The sequence below is a fragment of the Dryobates pubescens genome, chromosome 16 (assembly GCF_014839835.1).
Source record: "Dryobates pubescens isolate bDryPub1 chromosome 16, bDryPub1.pri, whole genome shotgun sequence".
Classification (NCBI taxonomy): Eukaryota; Metazoa; Chordata; class Aves; order Piciformes; family Picidae; genus Dryobates; species Dryobates pubescens.
Window position 1 is genome coordinate 14,200,104 of NC_071627.1, and position 18,042 is coordinate 14,218,145.

The window sequence follows — 18,042 nt, forward strand, 5'->3', positions numbered from 1 at the left end:
TACATAGCGTATGGTGCTCTCCTGCCACCTCTCCGGGAGCGCCCCTTCCCCGCGCCGCTGTTGCTCATCCCTGCTCCCCTGGGCTCTAACGGGAGCGTCGCTGCGGCCGGCCCAAGGCTTGGGGACCCCGCGGCGGCGCGGGGAGCGCTGCGGCCCTTCCCCTCCGCCGCGGCGGCTCCTCCCCTTCAAGCACCCGGGGCGGGGCTGCGCTTGCTGCAGGAACCTGCCCGTTAAGAGCTACCTCCCCCCACCGCCACCGCCGAGTAGTGAGCCGCCGCCCGGCGCCGCCATGGTGTCCTGGATCATCTCTCGCCTCGTGGTGTGAGTGCGGGCGGTCAAGGCGAAGGGGGGTGCAGGGCCGCCGCGCAGGGCCCGGCCGCGGCGGGGGCGCCCCGACGTGTTCCGGGGGATGCGACCGCCGCCTGGAGCGGGGCCGCAGCGGTGCCGCCGGTTCTGCCTCGTGGGTCCCCGCGCCTCGGGAAGGGGCGGCTGTAGGACGGTTGCTGTTTCGCAGGCGGCTGCGGCGGTGTACCTGCGGGGCCGCGCAGGCTGCGGCCGCCCGAGCGCGGCCCACGGGTGGTGCCGCGGTGGGGGCGGCCGAGCCCTGCCTGGGGCGGTCGCGGGGGGCCGGCGTCTGATTGGGAGCTTCTGGGGAGGTCCCGGCAGAGGCAGACGGCGGTGAGGGACGCCTGAGGCGCTGAGGGGTCTGTTCTTCTCGCAGGCTGATCTTCGGTACCTTGTACCCCGCGTACTCCTCCTACAAGGCCGTGAAGACGAAAAACGTGAAGGAATACGTGAGTACGGCCCTGCCTGCCGGCACCGCGCCCGCCCTGCCTCTCGGGGCTGCCCTGCAAACTGCAGCCCGGCCCTGAGGCTAGGGCTCGGGCTCCGCAGGGAGGTCGGGTGACCAGGCCCCCTGAGTCCCGGCCCCAGCAGCCTCGGGGGAAGTTGCCGAGGAAGGGAGCTCAATGAAACGGGAGGTTTCGCACCATAAACATGGGTAGTTTCTCCTCGGGAAAAGCTGAGTGAGGAAGGATGAGCAGGCAAACACCGCAGTCTGGAAACATCTGAGTGTCAGGACAAGTTCTTTCTTCTAACTTTATCCTTACTCTCTGTTCTTTTACAGCTTTTCTAGTACTGTTTTTGTTTGAAAAAAAACCCCGGCTGAGTAATCTCCCTTTGTGTCTTTTTACCAACCTTGTTTGTAAAGTGTTTTCTGTTGGTCCTTCATCCTCCTCCCTTTATGGAATCGTTTCCCCTTCTCTGTCTCTGCACTATTTTTACAGTTTAAAACACCAAATGGTTTTTAAGAATGTAGTGTTGTGTCTTGCCTTATTACAGAAGGAGTGTTTTAAGTTGACCAATAGAGACAAGAAAAATTTGGTTTATGGGTGGAACAAGTTTCTGTTTATCTAGAGCAAGGAATAACCTGGTGGAGAAGAGAGGTAACAGGTTATATGTGGGTGAATAGAATGTAACTTGTCAATATTGCTTTGAGGTGCAGCCTGAGACTCTTCATCCTTCTGGCTCTGTTTGCTCTTTACAAAATGAGACCTCCACAATAAGTATCGCAGGATATAGTCCTCTTTTTTTTTTTTGACCCATGCTGCTTCAGTCCCCTAGAATTGCCTAGGCTTTTTGTATGTATTGTCTTAAAAGTCAGTCCACTGGATTTTTGAAGGAGATGCTAGCTGAGGTGAGGGGCCTGCTCGTAGTGCACAGCTTAATAAACCACATCTGGCTGAGGTTTTTGACTTTTTGTTTTTAATACTGGTCTCAGCAGAAAAGTGAAAATTGGAGTATTCTGGAGTCATTAATAACCAATACAGTGTTTTGAGCGACCGTTAGAGATTAACCTTACTAAACTTGGACGTTTAGTAGCAATAATACTAGAAACTAAACCCAAAGCAATAAACACTGAAGAAGCTATCTGAATAATCAATCATATGATCCTGTGATAGCATAGTTACCTTCAAGTTATGTATAAAGTACTATCATAGCACTGTTGTCTTCTCTGATCTTCCTTTTCCTTTCACTTCTCTCTGACCTTCATTTGTTGCATGAAGTGCATATTTTTTGCACCAGGCTTTATTCTGTCTCGTGAGTGAGTGTCTGTCACGGAATGATTGTGTTCCAGTTACAGAATTTACATTGACTTTAAGACAGACTCAGGTTTCAGAATTTTAAATTTTCTTGAGAACTTGAAGGGGGAAAAAAAACCACAACAAACACTTCAGGTTTTAAACCAGCCTATAGCATGCTTGTTCTGGAGCTCAAAGACCCAGTGAATGTGGAGCCTTTCAATTTGTAGGCATTCTTTACAGTTAAAAACTTGCTTATTTCGTGTGTTTAGGCGTATACTCAGCAAGGAAGCACAGTATCTAAACATTGTATTGATCTGGTTTTCTTTGTGTAGATGTTACCTAAATTGCTCTAAGGCTTCCCTAATCTGATGATGAAAAAGAAATGGGATGCAATACTTGAGTATCGTAAAATTGCCTTAGTAACGTTGACTGATCCCCTGGTTGTAAGTCCTGCTAGGGCTGGTGTGGAAAACTGTGGCATTCAGTTTTGGGTTTTGCTTAATGCTTCATTGATGCAGTTTTCTTGATGTAGACAGTTTTGGACTGCTGCAGCAGCAAACTGTCTCCTGCTTTTATTTTCAGTGAAAACACTGAAGTTGGGTCAAGAAAATGTATTTGAAATGATTTCTCCTTGAGAGAACTACATCAGAAGTAAGCATTTAGTTGTCGGGCTGCTATCTGCCCGGTTCACTTATGTTTGGAGGGCTTCCTTCTTCTCAGCAGACAGGGGAAAAAGGATTTTGTTAAACACAGGAAAGGGGGCCAATATCTGTTCTACCAGTTCTTCATGTGAAAACTTGAATGCTGTGCTGCATACTTTCAAAGGGGAGCACTATAGTAAGAGCTTACTGAAACCTAAGAATTCCTCTGTGTTTGTGAGATTAATTCTTTTTTTCTGCAAAACCAAGAATATTCCCCCTTATGTTCTACAGACTTATGTATCTGCCTATTGCTTTTATTATTATTGCCTTCATTTTGCCTGATACTGAAGTAAGGCTTACCAGTGTGTAGTATCCCTGAAATCCCTCACCCAAGGACCCCTGTTTACCACCTTGAATGTGTTATTCACACAAGCTGACTAATGCCACTGCATTGAAGAGTTAAACATTTGTTTCATAGGGTTGCTTTAGAAGTTGGTGAATGCCATCTAGTCCTAAACTGATGATACAAAGAGGAAAAACTGAAAAACCAAAAGGACAGGAGAGCACCATAAAATACAAGCTTTGCTGCTTCCCACTGTGGAAAAAATGGCACAAGAAAGTGGCAATAGTTTGGGCGATGAACCGCCGTCTTCAGAAGCACTGTGTTAAAGGGATCGGAGGCAGTGTAATTTTACTGGGCTCTTTAGAGAGTTTTGGATGGTCTTTCAAGAACAGATGACAAAATTTTCCAACATGTGCAAATTTGGGAGAATATTTGGTTTTGTAACTGTGAGAAGGACTGTCACTAAACTCTTCATGTAACTTTAATAGATGGATTAACATATGGATTCAATATGTGGCATTTCCTTGATTCAGTGTAGTTCTGCTTTCCCGTTCTTGATGACAGTAAGAATGCTAAGATGCTTTGAGCAGAGGTGACCTCCTTTTTCCATTTACCTGCTGCTTACATTTATCTTCTTAACAACATGGAAAACTGGCAGCTTCCTGTGTAAGATACCAACTGCTGTGCTATGGGAAATTTTTGGGTAGCAGTTTTTATAATTCATCTGATTCCTCCTGAGGAACAGTTAGGTCTGTACCTGGGAGACTTATTATTAAGCAGTCAAGTGTAAGCATGTGTTAGGGGAAATTGATTTGTATTTGCTTTGAAAGAATTATTTCCAGAGAAAAGATGTGAGGAGCTAGGGAGATAGTTAATAGACGTACAGATATGCCACCATGGCACCGAGTACACATAGTAACCTTTAGAGAAGAAGAAAAGTTTAATGTGGCATGCTCTTTGCTTTTATACCTCTCCTACCAGGCCTTTATTTAAAAGGAGAATTGCTCTTTGAATTTCTGGGACTAATGATTAAGGCAAAGAAAGAGTTGGAACAAAATGCATTGGGTTTTGGTGGTGGTGTTTTCTTTTTTACCCAATGATCTTCAGAGGTCTCTTCCAACCCTTCCATTCTATGAAAATACAGTGCTACAGTTGAAGCTAAACTTTTGTGTGTGTGTATATAGACATGTATCATAGTGTCAGTCAGGGTTAGAAGGGACCATGAGGATCATCTAGTTCCAACCCCCCTGCCATGGGCAGGGACGCCCCACACACCCCACATGTGTGTGTGTCTCTCTCTATATGTAGAACACAATAATCATAAATTAAAGACTCTAACTTCCTGAAGTGAACCACTTCCTCTTTTCAGCTTATTTGTGACTTTAACACTGTTGCATCACCATACTGCTCCAGGGCATGTATTCATAATTTATCTTTTTAGTGGACATCAATCTTGCATGTTTTCCCAAACTCTAATGTACCATTTGGGGTGTGACCTGCTCCATTCCTGATTATAGATGCTTTCTTGTTGAATTCTTACTGTGTGAAGGTGCCGAGTCATTTTCCCTGAGAAGACATTTTGCTTTTTTCTGGGCTCTGCTGGGTGTCCATTGAGTGACTGCTCTTTTGCAGGTGAAGTGGATGATGTACTGGATTGTGTTTGCCTTTTTCACCACCGCAGAGACACTTACAGACATTGTTCTTTCTTGGTGAGTTCCTTGGCAGCATGGTTTTTCTTGTTGGTTGGTTGGTTGGCTTTAAGAAGAGGGAAGTAATGTTAGGATGCCAAGAACAAACTGCTTCTCCTTCAGGAGTTAGCAATATTTATAAAGGCTGCAGGTTTGTGGATTTGGTGGGTAGTAGCTGCTGTGTTAGCCATGTCATCACCTATACTTGCAAACAATTTGGGTAAATGCACAGCATCTGTAAGAGGATCTTCCATTCATAACAAAAGCTGTTAATGTGGGCTGGTAAAGTTAGAAATGTTGGTCTAAAAGACACTTCTAAAAAGGTAGAAATAAGGGACCAGTCTTGCCCTGCAAGCTTGTTGTGTGGAGGAGCAGATCACATATGTATCTGTGCTCTGAGTGCTGTTCTGCGTGATGAAGTTCTCTTTCGCTAGCAGGGGTGAGGTGGAGTGGAGTCAGGAAGCAGATTCTTAATCTTTTTGGTGCTGTGTGTCATGCTTGGCAATATGGAGGCCTTCAAAAATGACAATTCATTATTACATGTCTTCTTCTGAAGCTTTGGAACAGGGGTATCTTGAGTTTCTTCATTGCTGTAGTTTAAGTTTCCATACATCTCTGAAAGAATACGTGTTGAGAGTTGCATCTTTTAAAGAAGCATGAAGTGGCTACACATGCCTTACAAAAGCGTTCAGCAGTTTTGCCTCTTCCTGCATTAACTCTGAAAAGCAGACAAAGAGCTGAAAAGATGAGAGCTTTGTTCATGTACTTAAAATGGACTGCTGCAAACAGAAGTCTTTCACCGCTAACAGAGCCAGTAGAAAGTTTGTATTTGCTCTTTTCAGTCTCTGTTACTGTGTCTTTCCAGAGACATTATTGGGTAAGGGTAAGAGAAAAGACTTGCATGCTGTCTGCCCTTTTTCATTTACACCAGTCCTCCTTTTGAGTCAGAGTTTCAGAAACTCTGCCACCAGCCTTGGCAGGAACTTGAGATTTATTGAGATACATAGGAAAATGAGGGAGAAACTGATGTATTGTTAGCATCCAGTCTCTGAACAAACTTCAGAATGAGGAGAGTAGCTATCAGATTGTAATTTGGTGTGTTTGCAGGGCTGAGAGATGCCCTGTTTATGGAGTATTCATGGCTATGGATGAAAGACTAAATGAGACTCGAAGAAGGTATGTCCTAGGATTCCAAACAGGGTTCTGCTATTCTGACCTGATATATCAATTCTTTTGTTTCTGAGCCTTTACCTTGCCTTTGCTCTTTCTGCCTGTGCTGCTTTCTGCCAGTTATCTCCACCTGTCTCTGCGCTGATCTTGATTCCAGCTCTCCATCTTTCTCTCTCTGTCTCTTTTTTTTCTTCCCTCTTTCTCTCAGGTTTCCCTTTTATTTCGAGCTGAAAATCGCATTTGTGATTTGGCTGCTCTCCCCTTACACCAAGGGCTCCAGTGTCCTCTACAGGAAGTTTGTGCACCCAACGCTCTCCAATAAGGAGAAGGTACTCGTTTGTTGTTAGAGAATACTGACCTGTCTGGGACCTGACTGACTTCTCATTCAGTTATGCCACAGTAACCCCTGAAATGTGTGAATCATGCTTGTGCTGACATTAGTGGATGTAGAATGATTCTGTCTCTGACAATGATGTCATACTGCAGCTTACTGAAGATTGTAATGTAGCCAGTAGTTTGCCTAATGCTTAGAAAGCATGTTTGGCTAACCCAGTGTCATGAGCTCTTACAGTCACTGTCAGTAGTTAAGCTCTTTGAATCAGGATGGGAGCAGCATGTTCTGTAGCCATGCTGGTTTTTCATGTTGCCAATACAAGCAGCTGTTCTGTTTCAGTTGTTAGCACTTGGAAATAGCAGGCTTTAACTTAAAGTTGCATTTGCAGAAACTGCAGTTAAGTGATCAGTGATCAATGACAGGTGATGATGTAGCCTGGAGAAAAGTGTCCAGATGATGAGCCTTGGGCTTTTAAGGGTGGGAAGACTTTGATCATGTTAGTAAGGAGGAGCTAAATGCTGTGTTCCTCATTGCCTTCCCAGGAAATTGATGAATACATTACTCAGGCTCGTGACAAGAGCTATGAAACCATGATGCGAGTTGGCAAGAGAGGGTTAAACTTTGCTGCCAATGCAGCAGTTACTGCAGCTGCCAAGGTAATGCAACATCTTCTCTAACAGTCAGGAACTTCCCAGCAGTTTAGCTTTATGTGCCAGCAGTTCATGCTGGGGGTCTGTTGGGGATGCTGGTACTTGGTAGCACCAATGTGCTTTTCCTTTCCTCCATTTTGCTCTGCAGTTAACCCTATCCTTTGACTTAAGAGAAGTGGAGGGAGAAGGGAATGAAATTTGCTTTAACCTCTTCCCTGTTAGTCTTGGGATTATGCTTTTCTTTTTCCCCTCTCTGTTTTTTGTGTTTTGTTGGGTTTTGATTTTTCCAGACTACTTTAGTGGGCAATAGGGCACCTTTCTTCTTCTGAATGATCTCATATGAGCTGATCTTCATGAAGGCAAAGTGCTCCTGACCCTAATGTTTGTGTCCTCTTAGGGCCAGGGAGTTTTGTCAGAGAAGCTACGAAGTTTCAGCATGCAGGATCTCACTCTGATCCGGGATGAAGATACTGTGCATATGCGAAGCCATGAGCCACAGCTGCACCCCTCTGGTGGGGGTCTTCTTGAAACCATTGAGGATTCAGGTACACAACACCTCTTCTGGGCCATTGTACAAGGCCTTGTATGGTGAACCAGGAGGGGAGGACTAGACTTTTCATGCACTGGATCTCAGGACTCCCAAGATGCCTGATTATCTGGAAGAAGTTGCATTGTCTTCCCTAGTCCCTTCCCATCTACTAATGTATCTCTGGACCTTTTGTATTGTTATTCTTTGGGATTGTTGACATTTCCCTTTCACAGGGTCCTTCAGGATAGGCCACTTCAGACTTTTTCTCTTTAATTCCTTAGCTTCCTGTTACTCCTCGGGAGAGGAGAGCGGTGTGACACAGAGGTCTAACGGAACTCTGTCGGAGACTAGGACGGACCCATCAGATGAAGATGCAGGAGACAAACTTCCTAAACGCACCCAGAGTCTCAAAACTCCTAAGAAGGTGTTGAAAACTGAGGTGAGCTGCTGTGTGAATTTTTCCCATCACAGAAACTGATTTGTGAGCTTTGTTGGAAGTCTCTGGCTTCACAGTCTCGTTGCATTTAAAAGCTTTGTTGGGCTCAGTCTTTGCTAGTTGAGTTCAGTGTCAGAGGGCTTCCTGTCTACTTGCAATACTAGTCTCTAGCTTTTGTATCTTTATTGTGCCTCTAAGCCTCTGTCATAAGCTAGGACCCAGCTTTGCTTTCATTCAGGTTTTTTGTTGAAAGGCAGAGCATTAAATATTTTTAACATTTTGTTGACTGTATTATCTCTCTCTTGTCTGTTACAGTCTGAATATATAATACTGTTGTGACATTTATCCCTGAGACAGCCACTTTCTCCTCATCTAAAATGCAACAGTTCTGTACTCTCTTAGGCCTTCCTGGACTTCTGCATATTGGATATGAGAAAAATGTAATTTACCCCTGCCCACCACCTGCTGCCCTGCCTGCTTTCCCCTGCCCTGGGCTTTTGTCTTGAAGTTTGGTTAACTAGTCATTGTTGAGATGTCCTCTCTGTATGTCCATGTGATGATCCAGGATGGGACATGAGTTGCCTGGAATCTTATTATTAAAGCAAACCTTGCAGGAAAAGAAATACAGTTGTGTCCAAGAGCCATTTTAGCTTCACAGTCTGGAGAATATGTTTTTTGAAGTACTGCTTTCCAGATTTTGACTCTTACTTGAATGTTTATTATGGATTGATTTGCATTTGATGAATTGCTTCTCCCTTTTCATGAAGTTGAGATCCTGTTTGCTTGATTCAGCTTGGACTCCTAATTTTATTCCTTATTTCTGTGTAAGATGAAGAGTGCTATATGGCTACTTACATTGTCAGGCTTTCCAAGCTAAATATTAAATAATTTGGAGGAGAGTAATTTGGAGTTGTACTGTTAACCTGATTTTACAGTGTGCAGGACACTTTTGCATGTGATTAAGTACTCTTTGAAACAGAATCTAAGAATAATTGAGGTTGGAGGGGACCTCTGGAGATCATCTAGTTCAACCTTTCTGCTCAAGCAAGGCTATCTAGAACCATGTCCAGACTGCTTTTGAGTATCTCCAGGGATGGACATGCATATCTAAACATGCATTTTAAATCAGCCTGGATCTTTTTTTGAATTCCCAAGGCTTACTTCTGAGCTGACCCCTCTGCATTTTTTCTCTAGCATATTAGACAGGAGCAGCAAAACAAAAAAAATGGTTTCCAAGCTTCCTCCTGAGGAGTTTTTAAAGTGAAATCATGACAAGACAGTAATGACTCTTCTATGCTGTTAACTGAACGGAGAAATTCCAGTAAAGCCCTTTGCAGCTTGATCAGGTTTTATGCTCCCCGTGTTTGGGTCTTTGGTTCAGATGTGGGACTTGTAGGAGGACATTCACTTGAGATCTCCTGTGACTGTCTGAAAGTGCTGAATGCATCATAGATCATAAATGTGCTCTTCTGGCTAGTATCTAGAAAGACTGTAGTGAAGTGTGCACACTTGTTCATAATGTTTCTCCCTCTTTCAGAGAGCAGCATTTGGGGTGACAGTCAAGAGGCAGAAAAGTTCTAGCAGTGAAGTGTTATGTGCACGTCACCAGTTAGAAATATCACTATGTCTCCTCTTCTGCTGAGACAGTTGACTTTGATTTTATTATCACACTTGTCCTGTTTTAGAATGTATTCCTCTCCTGGTTGCTGTTTGGATATGCTCAGGAGGGATTTATTTTACTAACCCAAAACAAATGGAAAGGTTAAACAGCCTTTTTGAAACGATGGGTGACGTCAGTAGGGCCATCCTGTTGTGGTTGTTTTGACCCGTTTTCACTCTGCATTCTTACATCTCCCTGTTAGACATTGAGGTGTTAAAGTAAACTGAGCTGTGATTCATTGTTTCCTTTCTCCCCAGCTTCCAGTAAGAAGTGTGAAAGCCCGTCCTAAGAAGAAAGCTGCAGGCTCTCTTGCTTCTGGCGAGTCATCCTAAGGAGACCTTCCCCTTCCCCAGCACCTGTCTGTGTCCCGGGATTTGCCTGTCACTTTCGAGGGGAAACTCCCCAAAGGAAGGGAGCTGAGATTCATGTACATAACAGATACTGCTTTGTAGAGCTCATTCCAAGGCAAGGGGGAGGCTGGGATTCAGAAAATGGAGTAGAGGATACATGTCCTCAGGAATTTTCTCCTTTTCATCTCTCTGTTGGAGGGAATGCTGATATGTCTGTACATAGCCTGTTGCTTTGGAATTCCCACTGTATAACCCTAGTTGGGGACAATCTTTGCTGGAAGAACTGACTAGGGTTAGAGACATCCATTGCACAGAAGCTGGAACAATATTAGATACTGGAGTTCCACAGGGGTGGGTGGCTCCCTAAAATGTCTTACCTTGCTCTGGGTATTCTTCTGCAGCTGTGTGTTGTTAAGAAGTGCCCACCATGATTCATCCTCCTTAAGAATGGACCATACCTGTCATGTCCATCCCCTTTGAGAAGGTGACTGAAATAATGTATGCTGTGTGCTTTTGAACATAAAGGACTAGCTCATGGGAATATGCTGGATTCCCATTACTAGTACTGGAAGATGAAGAGATTGGGGTTTATGTCTTCTGGAAGGTGATGATTGAAAAACTGAGTAATGAAGAAAATGCACTGTTATGTGCATGTGTAATGAAGTAGATACAGGTATCTGCAAGAGTTAACCATTAAAAAGGAAAGTTTGGTATCTGGGAGGTTTTGGCTTATTTTGAAGCTGCTTGAATTTTATTTTGGGTTCTGTTGTTCTATTTGAATCCTCTGAGAGCATCAGAGTGAGATGAGTGCCATGTAGTGGGAAAAGTTGGCAAGGAGACTGTTGCTTTGCTGTTTAGTGATTGAACTCCATGTCATCCTGATGCTTATTATCGTGCACAGATTCTTCCGTTGTAGCAGATGACAGGGCAAAACCTGGCTCAATATAATCTTCAGGCATACTTGAGAATTTTAGAAGCCTTTATCACTCAATTTTAGGAGATCCAGTCCTCAGACCACGAGAACTGATGAATAGCTGTTATACAAATTCCACTAATCCAGCATTCCATTTATGGAAGAATAAAAGGCAGGGAGTATTGTGATACTGTGATTCATCAGTCCTCTTGCTTTATCCTGCTGCACAAAGTTTCTGTCTGTTTGCCACATTTATCAGTGTCCTGAGACTCAAGTGGTAACGCTTGGAAGAGAACTGCATTGAATGCAAAGTGTGAATTGTAGGGGTGAAATTGCAGTGCTGCAGGAAGATTTGCGTCATGCCGAGCTGTACGGGATTCTGATCTGTTGAGTGTTGTTGAGGGGAGATCACCTGTAGCCATGCCAACACAGTTAATGGGAATTTGAGATCAGTAGGATTCCTGTTTAGATCTCTAATAGAGGAGCACTGTTACAGGCATGGTTGTCTGGGTCTTGATGGTCTTAATCTTGGTCTTAATCTAATGTTTTCAAAGGAACCTGGTTCCTCTTTCCCTACTAAAGACCGTTCTTAGGTCTAGGTGCAGCTGTTTCTGTTTGCCCACATTTTTTGGTGTCACATTTCTGAAATTACAGTGGATTCTTCACAGACCCCAGCATTTTGCTCTTGATAATATATTGAAGCACTTCTGCAAGTAATGTTCCACAAGAGCAGCCCTTGAAAAGTCTGTGAAGTTGAAGTTTAGAACTGAAGTTTTTCTTGTTGCTCATTGCTTTGATGGCACATTAGGAATTGTCTCATTATGTCAGGAAAGCAGTTAAGTTAGTTTGATTTGTAGATTCTGAAATTTGAAGCCTGGACAGCCCATGTCAGAAACTTGCATCCTATCCACAAGGCCTTAGCCAGAGGAGGCCAGTAGAAAATCCTAGATTTGGCTTTGCATTTTGAGCTTCATGAAGAAAACCAAGTATTTCATAACCTTTTATCAGCAAGCATTGTGTGCATATCTCACTAGCACGTGCAAAGTCACGTCCTGGAGTAGGAATTCTTTATTTCCAAAGGAAATTCCTCTCTCCACAGAAGGGATAAAAATCTTTACTAATTATGTAGAAGATTTAGTTATTATGAAGAGTTACTGTCCTAGATTTTAACTGTACTGAATAGGGTAGAAGCATTATTTTCTAAACCAGGCATCTCTCTGGTCACATTTCTTGAAATGGTTTGGGGTTGTTTGGTTTGATTTCTTTGTTGTTGTTGAGTTTTGTTTGGGTTGTTTTGTTGTTTTGGTTTTTTCTCTTTAACTGAACATTTCCATAGCTAACCACTGGCTGTTTTTTGGAAGCCAAGGCTCGGTTAGTTTCCCCTTTTGCTGATCTTCATGCCCTGTCCTTGTGGTTTTGTTGCAGTAATGCTGGATTACCCTGTTTTCTGACAGACTTTGCAGAATGTTTTCTAGAATCAGTTCATTTACAGTAACTCTTCCTGCTTTGAAGCACAGGAAGAATTCCTGAAGCCTGTGTTTTGGCATTTGGATTTACCTTTGTCTTTCTGAGCTAGGTCCTATGCTAAGTGTCTTTTATTTAGTGTTGATGGTTGATGTCATTAGCCTATAGGTAAGTACAGGTCAGTCATACTCTGGCTTTTATTGTACAGGGGAGTTAAATGACTTGTGGTTGCAAGAGAGGGTCTGGAGTAGAGTTGTCAGGGATTATTACCTAGTGTGCAACCTGAAGCTGATGTCAAGCAGCAGAACTTACCCAGAGCAAGAACAATCTCTTAGCATGGATGCTGTTTTCTTCTTCCAGTACAAATGTGACTGCTAGATTGTGCTCTGCTTGATCAAAGCCTCTGCAGATCTGCCGACCACCCACATGATCTCTTAGTGAGTTTCTAGATGTAGCTCTGCATTGGTTGGTGTGGTCTTACATAGAAATTCTCTTGCAAAGGGGAATGCTGAATGTGCTGTTTTGAGAAAATGCTTTTATCAGCTGGGCAGTGTTTGCAGCAGGAAATGCTGGAATGTAGTTTCTCTTCAGTATCATCTGTGGGCTTCATTGTGCAATTAAACAGTGAAATCTTCCCCTAGCAGTTGAACCTCTTGTGTTCAGTGTTTATACCCCTTTGCTAATATGCCTGGGCACAGAGAGAGAATGAAACCTCAAGCTGGGTGGAGAGGTGGTAGTACTTGTGTATCAAACTTGGTGTGCCTAAAAATGGTCTTAAAATTCCTCTACCACGAGATACCAAGTGAAGCCATGACTGCCTTTTGGAAAGAAATGTTGTACTTTTCATGCTTCATAACACTGTGAGTCAGTGTTCTGCTGCTGGAAAAGAAAACAGTGAAATGCAGTTTCCTTTCTCAGAAACATAATGATTTGCTGCATAGAACAGAACAAAAGTTTTCTTGGTCAGCAGTATCCTTCATACTGGGCAAGAAACAGGAAAATACAGAGACTGCTGCCAGGTTGTAAACCTTGCACTTGAACTAAACCTCTTGATTTCTTACTGTTCTTCACCAATTTTCTGATTCTGCAGGCTTATGTTTCTGAGTCTGAGGGCTCTGATTTCTTTTAGACTAGATTAACTTCCCTGGTGGGTAGAGGGTGTGCTAGAGAGAGAGGTGCTGATGTTCTTAAAATTGCAAAGCTTTTTTTCTGGAGCAGCTGCCCTTTCCTCCATTTTAGTAATGGGAGTTCCATTCATTGTCTTTTTGCAGTGCTGGGCTTTCTTCCTATATATCCCTCTTGGAAACAGGACTCCCTCACACTACACAGTTAAGTCATTTCTGCCTTGCAAAGCAAGGTTTCTAGAGGACCCTGACTTTCCAGAACTTGTTCTTTTTTCTTCACTATCTTAATCAGCAGGAAATATAGTGCCTTAGGAGGGAAAAGGGCTGACTATGGAATACTCTGCTGATCCCATGATTTGTACATAGCATTGTATCAAGGAGGCTTGCATGGTAACTGGGAAGTGTATGCTGGAGAGCAGCCATTGAATGGAGCAGAAATGCTTATGCTGTATGGGGATGAGCTTTAGTGTAACAAGGGTTCCTGGGCAGGTATCATCTGGAATTTGGCACTATTAGAAGGCACTACAGAGGTTACTCAGTGTTAGGTTATTTATAGGTACTGTTAAGAAGGCTACAGGCTTCAGAAGAGGTCTTAAGAAGGTGTGGGGAGTAACTTGTGGGAACAGTTGGTTCAAACAGAAAAGGAAGATAGTAAACCTGCACAGCTGCTAAGAACCTGTCTTGTGAGATAGAATTAAGAGTGGAAAATGAGCTGTGTACAGTAGAGAGTTCTCCAGCAAGTACTGTTGACTTTCTGATCCTCAAGCAACACTACTCTACAGATTACAGCCTGATTTCTCTCTTGCTACACCTCTTACTCTGTGTCTTGCCTCTAAGATGAACTTGAGCTACATGCTTTGGGATTCTTGAATCTTTTATCACTTCAGTATGAAAAAGTTTGAATTTTACCTCAGCCAGCAGTTAATCTGCAGGGAGGACCAGGTGAATATCAAGTACCTCACATCACTTTGTAGTAGATGTGTTTATGCTGTGGAAGCACCAGCCAGGAGCTCCAGAGGATGCCTTCATCTGGAGAATTACCTACATACACCCCTTCCAAAGCCTACGTTTCTGGCTGAACCAAATGCTGGACGTTGCTATGTTTGTATGCACAGCTGTCTGCAGAATCCTGACCTTCAATGTCAGAATTGCCAGTGCTGGAGTCAAAATACTATGAAGTGAAAAGAAACTGTGTCAAATTGAATTCTTTTTCTTTTCCCTTTTTTTTTCTCCCCTGCAGTTTTGCAGCTCAGTTGAGGTTCATACCCGCCTTGGGAGCAAACTGTTACTTCCTTGTTCTGTTTCTTGGCTTCTATCTTTCATAAGCCAGTTATGTTTCTTATCTTTTCTTCTTTTAAGCAAGGGGCTACTTGCTTTTTGCTGACTGTGGAGACATGAAAAGTACTGTCTTCTAGAGCTGAAATTTACCCCATTTCCATTATTAAATCCTATGACCTAGAATCATACAGTGACTTGTACAACAAGACCTACAGCTGGATTCCCAGGTGGAATCTGAGCATCTCTTGCCAGTAGCGTAGTTTGATGTATTTCCCTTTCCTTGCAGTGGGTTCTGGCTGAAATATCCACATGCAGACCCTTTGGACTAGAGCATTCTGTCTCTGCTCAGCCAAATAATGCTAGAAGTAACACTTTTGGGAAGGCTGCAAAAGTGAGTGAACTCTGAAGGAGCAAGAGTTCAAGTGATCTGTGATAGAAAACTGCCTGAAACTATCCAAGAGCTTTGCAGCAGAAGTAGAAATGCATTGCTAGAGTGACTGACCAAAGATGGAAACAGTCCTCTTCTTTATGGCAGTTCAGGAAGCACAGTCAGGCTGGATTACAAGCATATAAAATTTTTACATACAAGGGAACTTGTTTTAAAACCATAATTAATGCTTAGTAACTTACCACAAAGAAAGCAAGTTGAATTTGTTTCGTGATTTGTAAAATTAGGAGGTAAATCATCCTGATCATCATGCAATACAAATCTTTTGGGTTCATGCTGCTGCTTTTCTGGGAAAGCACTGAGTTGACAGACTCCTCACTTTTGACTCCTCTGTTAGATTATTTCTCAAATGTTGTGGATGCCACAGAGATAAATTAAATGTTTGTTTTGGCATGTGACCAGAAATCCATGTCTAAATTCAGGCATCCTGAGCTATGTATGACACAGGGTTGGCAGAATGGAAGCCCAATAAGAAAATCATAGAGTGGCTCAGGTTGAAAGGGGCCTTAGAGATTACCTACTGCAACATCCGTGCCATGGCCAGGGACATCTCTGAACTAGACTCAGCTGCTCAAGGCCTCATCCAGCCTGGCCTTAAACACCTCCAGGGAGGGGGCATCCCCAACCTCCTTGGGCAGCCTATTCCAGCGTCCCACCACCCTCATACTGAAGAACTTCTTAAGATCCAGTCTGAAGCTACTCTCCCTCAACTTAAAACCATTCCCTTCCTGTCCTTCCAGCCTTCTGATAGGATCCCTTCAGGCATTGGAAGGCAGCTGTGAAGTCCTCCTGGAGTCTTTTCTAGCCTGAACAACTCCAGCTCCTTCAGCCTATCCGGCTCCCTCAGCATATCCTAAAGATAGCTGAAGGACCTTCCTTGGAGTTCAGAAGCTAAAAGACTATGTAGTGATGCTTGGTTTTGATTCAACGTTTTCCTGTTAGCACAGTGCTGACTAAAGGCTGTAAGGGACAGGGAGGGCTGCAACTTGGTTTTTGTCCACCAGAGGGCAGAAGCACAACATCCGACCGCTGTAGGTGAACCAGCCGCAGAGACTTAGTCTGGTACCAGCTGAACTACGACAGGTTGAACATCAATACTTGCTCTATATGAGTGAAGGTCCTGCTTAAAATGTGGGTGGAGGCCGGGGGAGGAACAAACTGAGGCTCTTTTGGAGAAGTAGGAAGCAATACTGCAGTTAACCCCTGACTAAAAAGGCTGTTTAACCTTGCTGGGCTTTCTAATTGAGTCCCTTTCCAGTGAGGCTTGCTGAGACAACAGTGTTAGCAAATAACTGCCCTCGAATCTTTTTCTTATCTGTGCAAACCATTTTCTAGCTGCAGAAAGCAGCTCTGTAAATGGCAAAGTACATGATTTATTCCCTCCCTTTTGCAATTAGCCAATTTCTGTGTATTTGTTCATTCAGCAGTGCTGTCCTAATTTATACTCTGAATTTTGTAATATTTCCTGGTAAGAATAAGTAGTTTCTTTCAATTTGATCTATATTCTGTGAAAGGAGAAGCAATTTTCATCTAAAAATACAGATGTATCTAACAGTAATTTGTGACCATGGCAACAGTTAACATTCTGAAGAACAGGCAGGTTCTATGCTTCTTTCTTTCCCCCCCCCACCCCCTTCTTTTTATTACTTCCTTTTTCTTCTTACTTTTTTTTTCCCCCACATAATTTCTTGGTCTTTTTTCATTTCGTCAGCAACCTAATTAACAGTGCAAGCATTTCAGGAGAGAAACAAACAAACAAACAAAGCCACTGGCTTTTTCTTTCTTAATCATACAAGAGATCTTTGCATTGCCTCTTAAGATTTTCATTAAAAGTTGATGAAGTACCAGCTGGATGAGCAAACAGTGAAGTGGATAAAAACCTAGCTGAATGAGGGTGGTGATCAGTTCTAGGAAGTCTGAGGGCAGTAGCTAGCAGCATGCCCCAGGGCTCAATACTGGGCCTAGTCCTGTTTAACATCTTCATTAATAACCTGAGTGATGGGGCAAAGTGTACCCTTATCGAGTTTGCTGATAACACCGTTGAACAGGGAGGAGTGGCTGATAGAGAGTCATAGAATCATTAAGGCTGGAAAGGACCTTTATGATATGCCAGAATATTGTGCAGGAAGCAGCAAGAGCTACATAGACTATCTGACCCTGCATCTCAAAAATATTTGGAAATCCTAATAGGAACATAATGAGATTGAGATTCTTTCTGAGGTCTTTGGTCTGGAGACTTACAGACTGAAGGAAGGTCCAGGACATATCAGAAGTAGAATTTAGACTAGGGCTGGGGATTTTTCATTGTCAGACTTCAGGGGAAATATAAAAAAAGGGGGGGAGGGGGAAAGGAATGTTTCTGTTATATTTTTCCATCCTATGATCAGAGTTGAATAGCCAACCTGCTTTCAGGCAGGTGCCTAATTTCAGCTGCAAGTTGTAGGTTGCCCTGATGTAGTTGAGACCCCAAGAGCATGTATTACATTAGAAGAATGTAATTGATGTATTTTGAGTGAGGTAGGAGTGGACACTCAGGACTAAGCTTTGTACTTAGTGAATGGCTATCTCTGCCAGCATGAAGCTCTACTAGAATCACTTAATGTTGATTTAATGAAGAAATGTGCTAGATAGGAGTTTAGCCAAAGCCCAAGTCACAGAATTTTCCAAGCTTGCTTTTTCCTAGTTCTTATTGGGGAAACTAATAACTGACTAGACACTACAACATTGCTGCTATTACTAATTTGGGGCAATGAATGTCTTGCATTAAAACCAAACTGCATTTAAAAGACAATTTTTGTGAAAGCCAGCTGTGGTGACCATTCTGTAGTTGACACAGGAAGATAATAGCTGATCAGTGGAGCCACTATTACTGCTCAAAGGCCATTACCTCAGAAAAGGGAGAACAGAAACTCAGCCCAAACTGAGTCCAG

General features: G+C 43.3%; 1 protein-coding gene across 1 annotated transcript; it reads left to right on the forward strand.

Moving 5' to 3' along the window:
- Positions 1–203: 203 nt before the first annotated feature.
- On the forward strand, positions 204–11,019 carry REEP2 (receptor accessory protein 2). The gene is made up of 8 exons (XM_054168445.1): positions 204–321; positions 722–794; positions 4,701–4,777; positions 6,135–6,255; positions 6,803–6,916; positions 7,308–7,455; positions 7,721–7,878; positions 9,793–11,019. The coding sequence occupies exons 1-8, from the start codon at positions 290–292 to the stop codon at positions 9,865–9,867; spliced, it is 798 nt and encodes a 265-aa protein (XP_054024420.1). The 5' UTR covers positions 204–289; the 3' UTR covers positions 9,868–11,019.
- Positions 11,020–18,042: the final 7,023 nt, after the last annotated feature.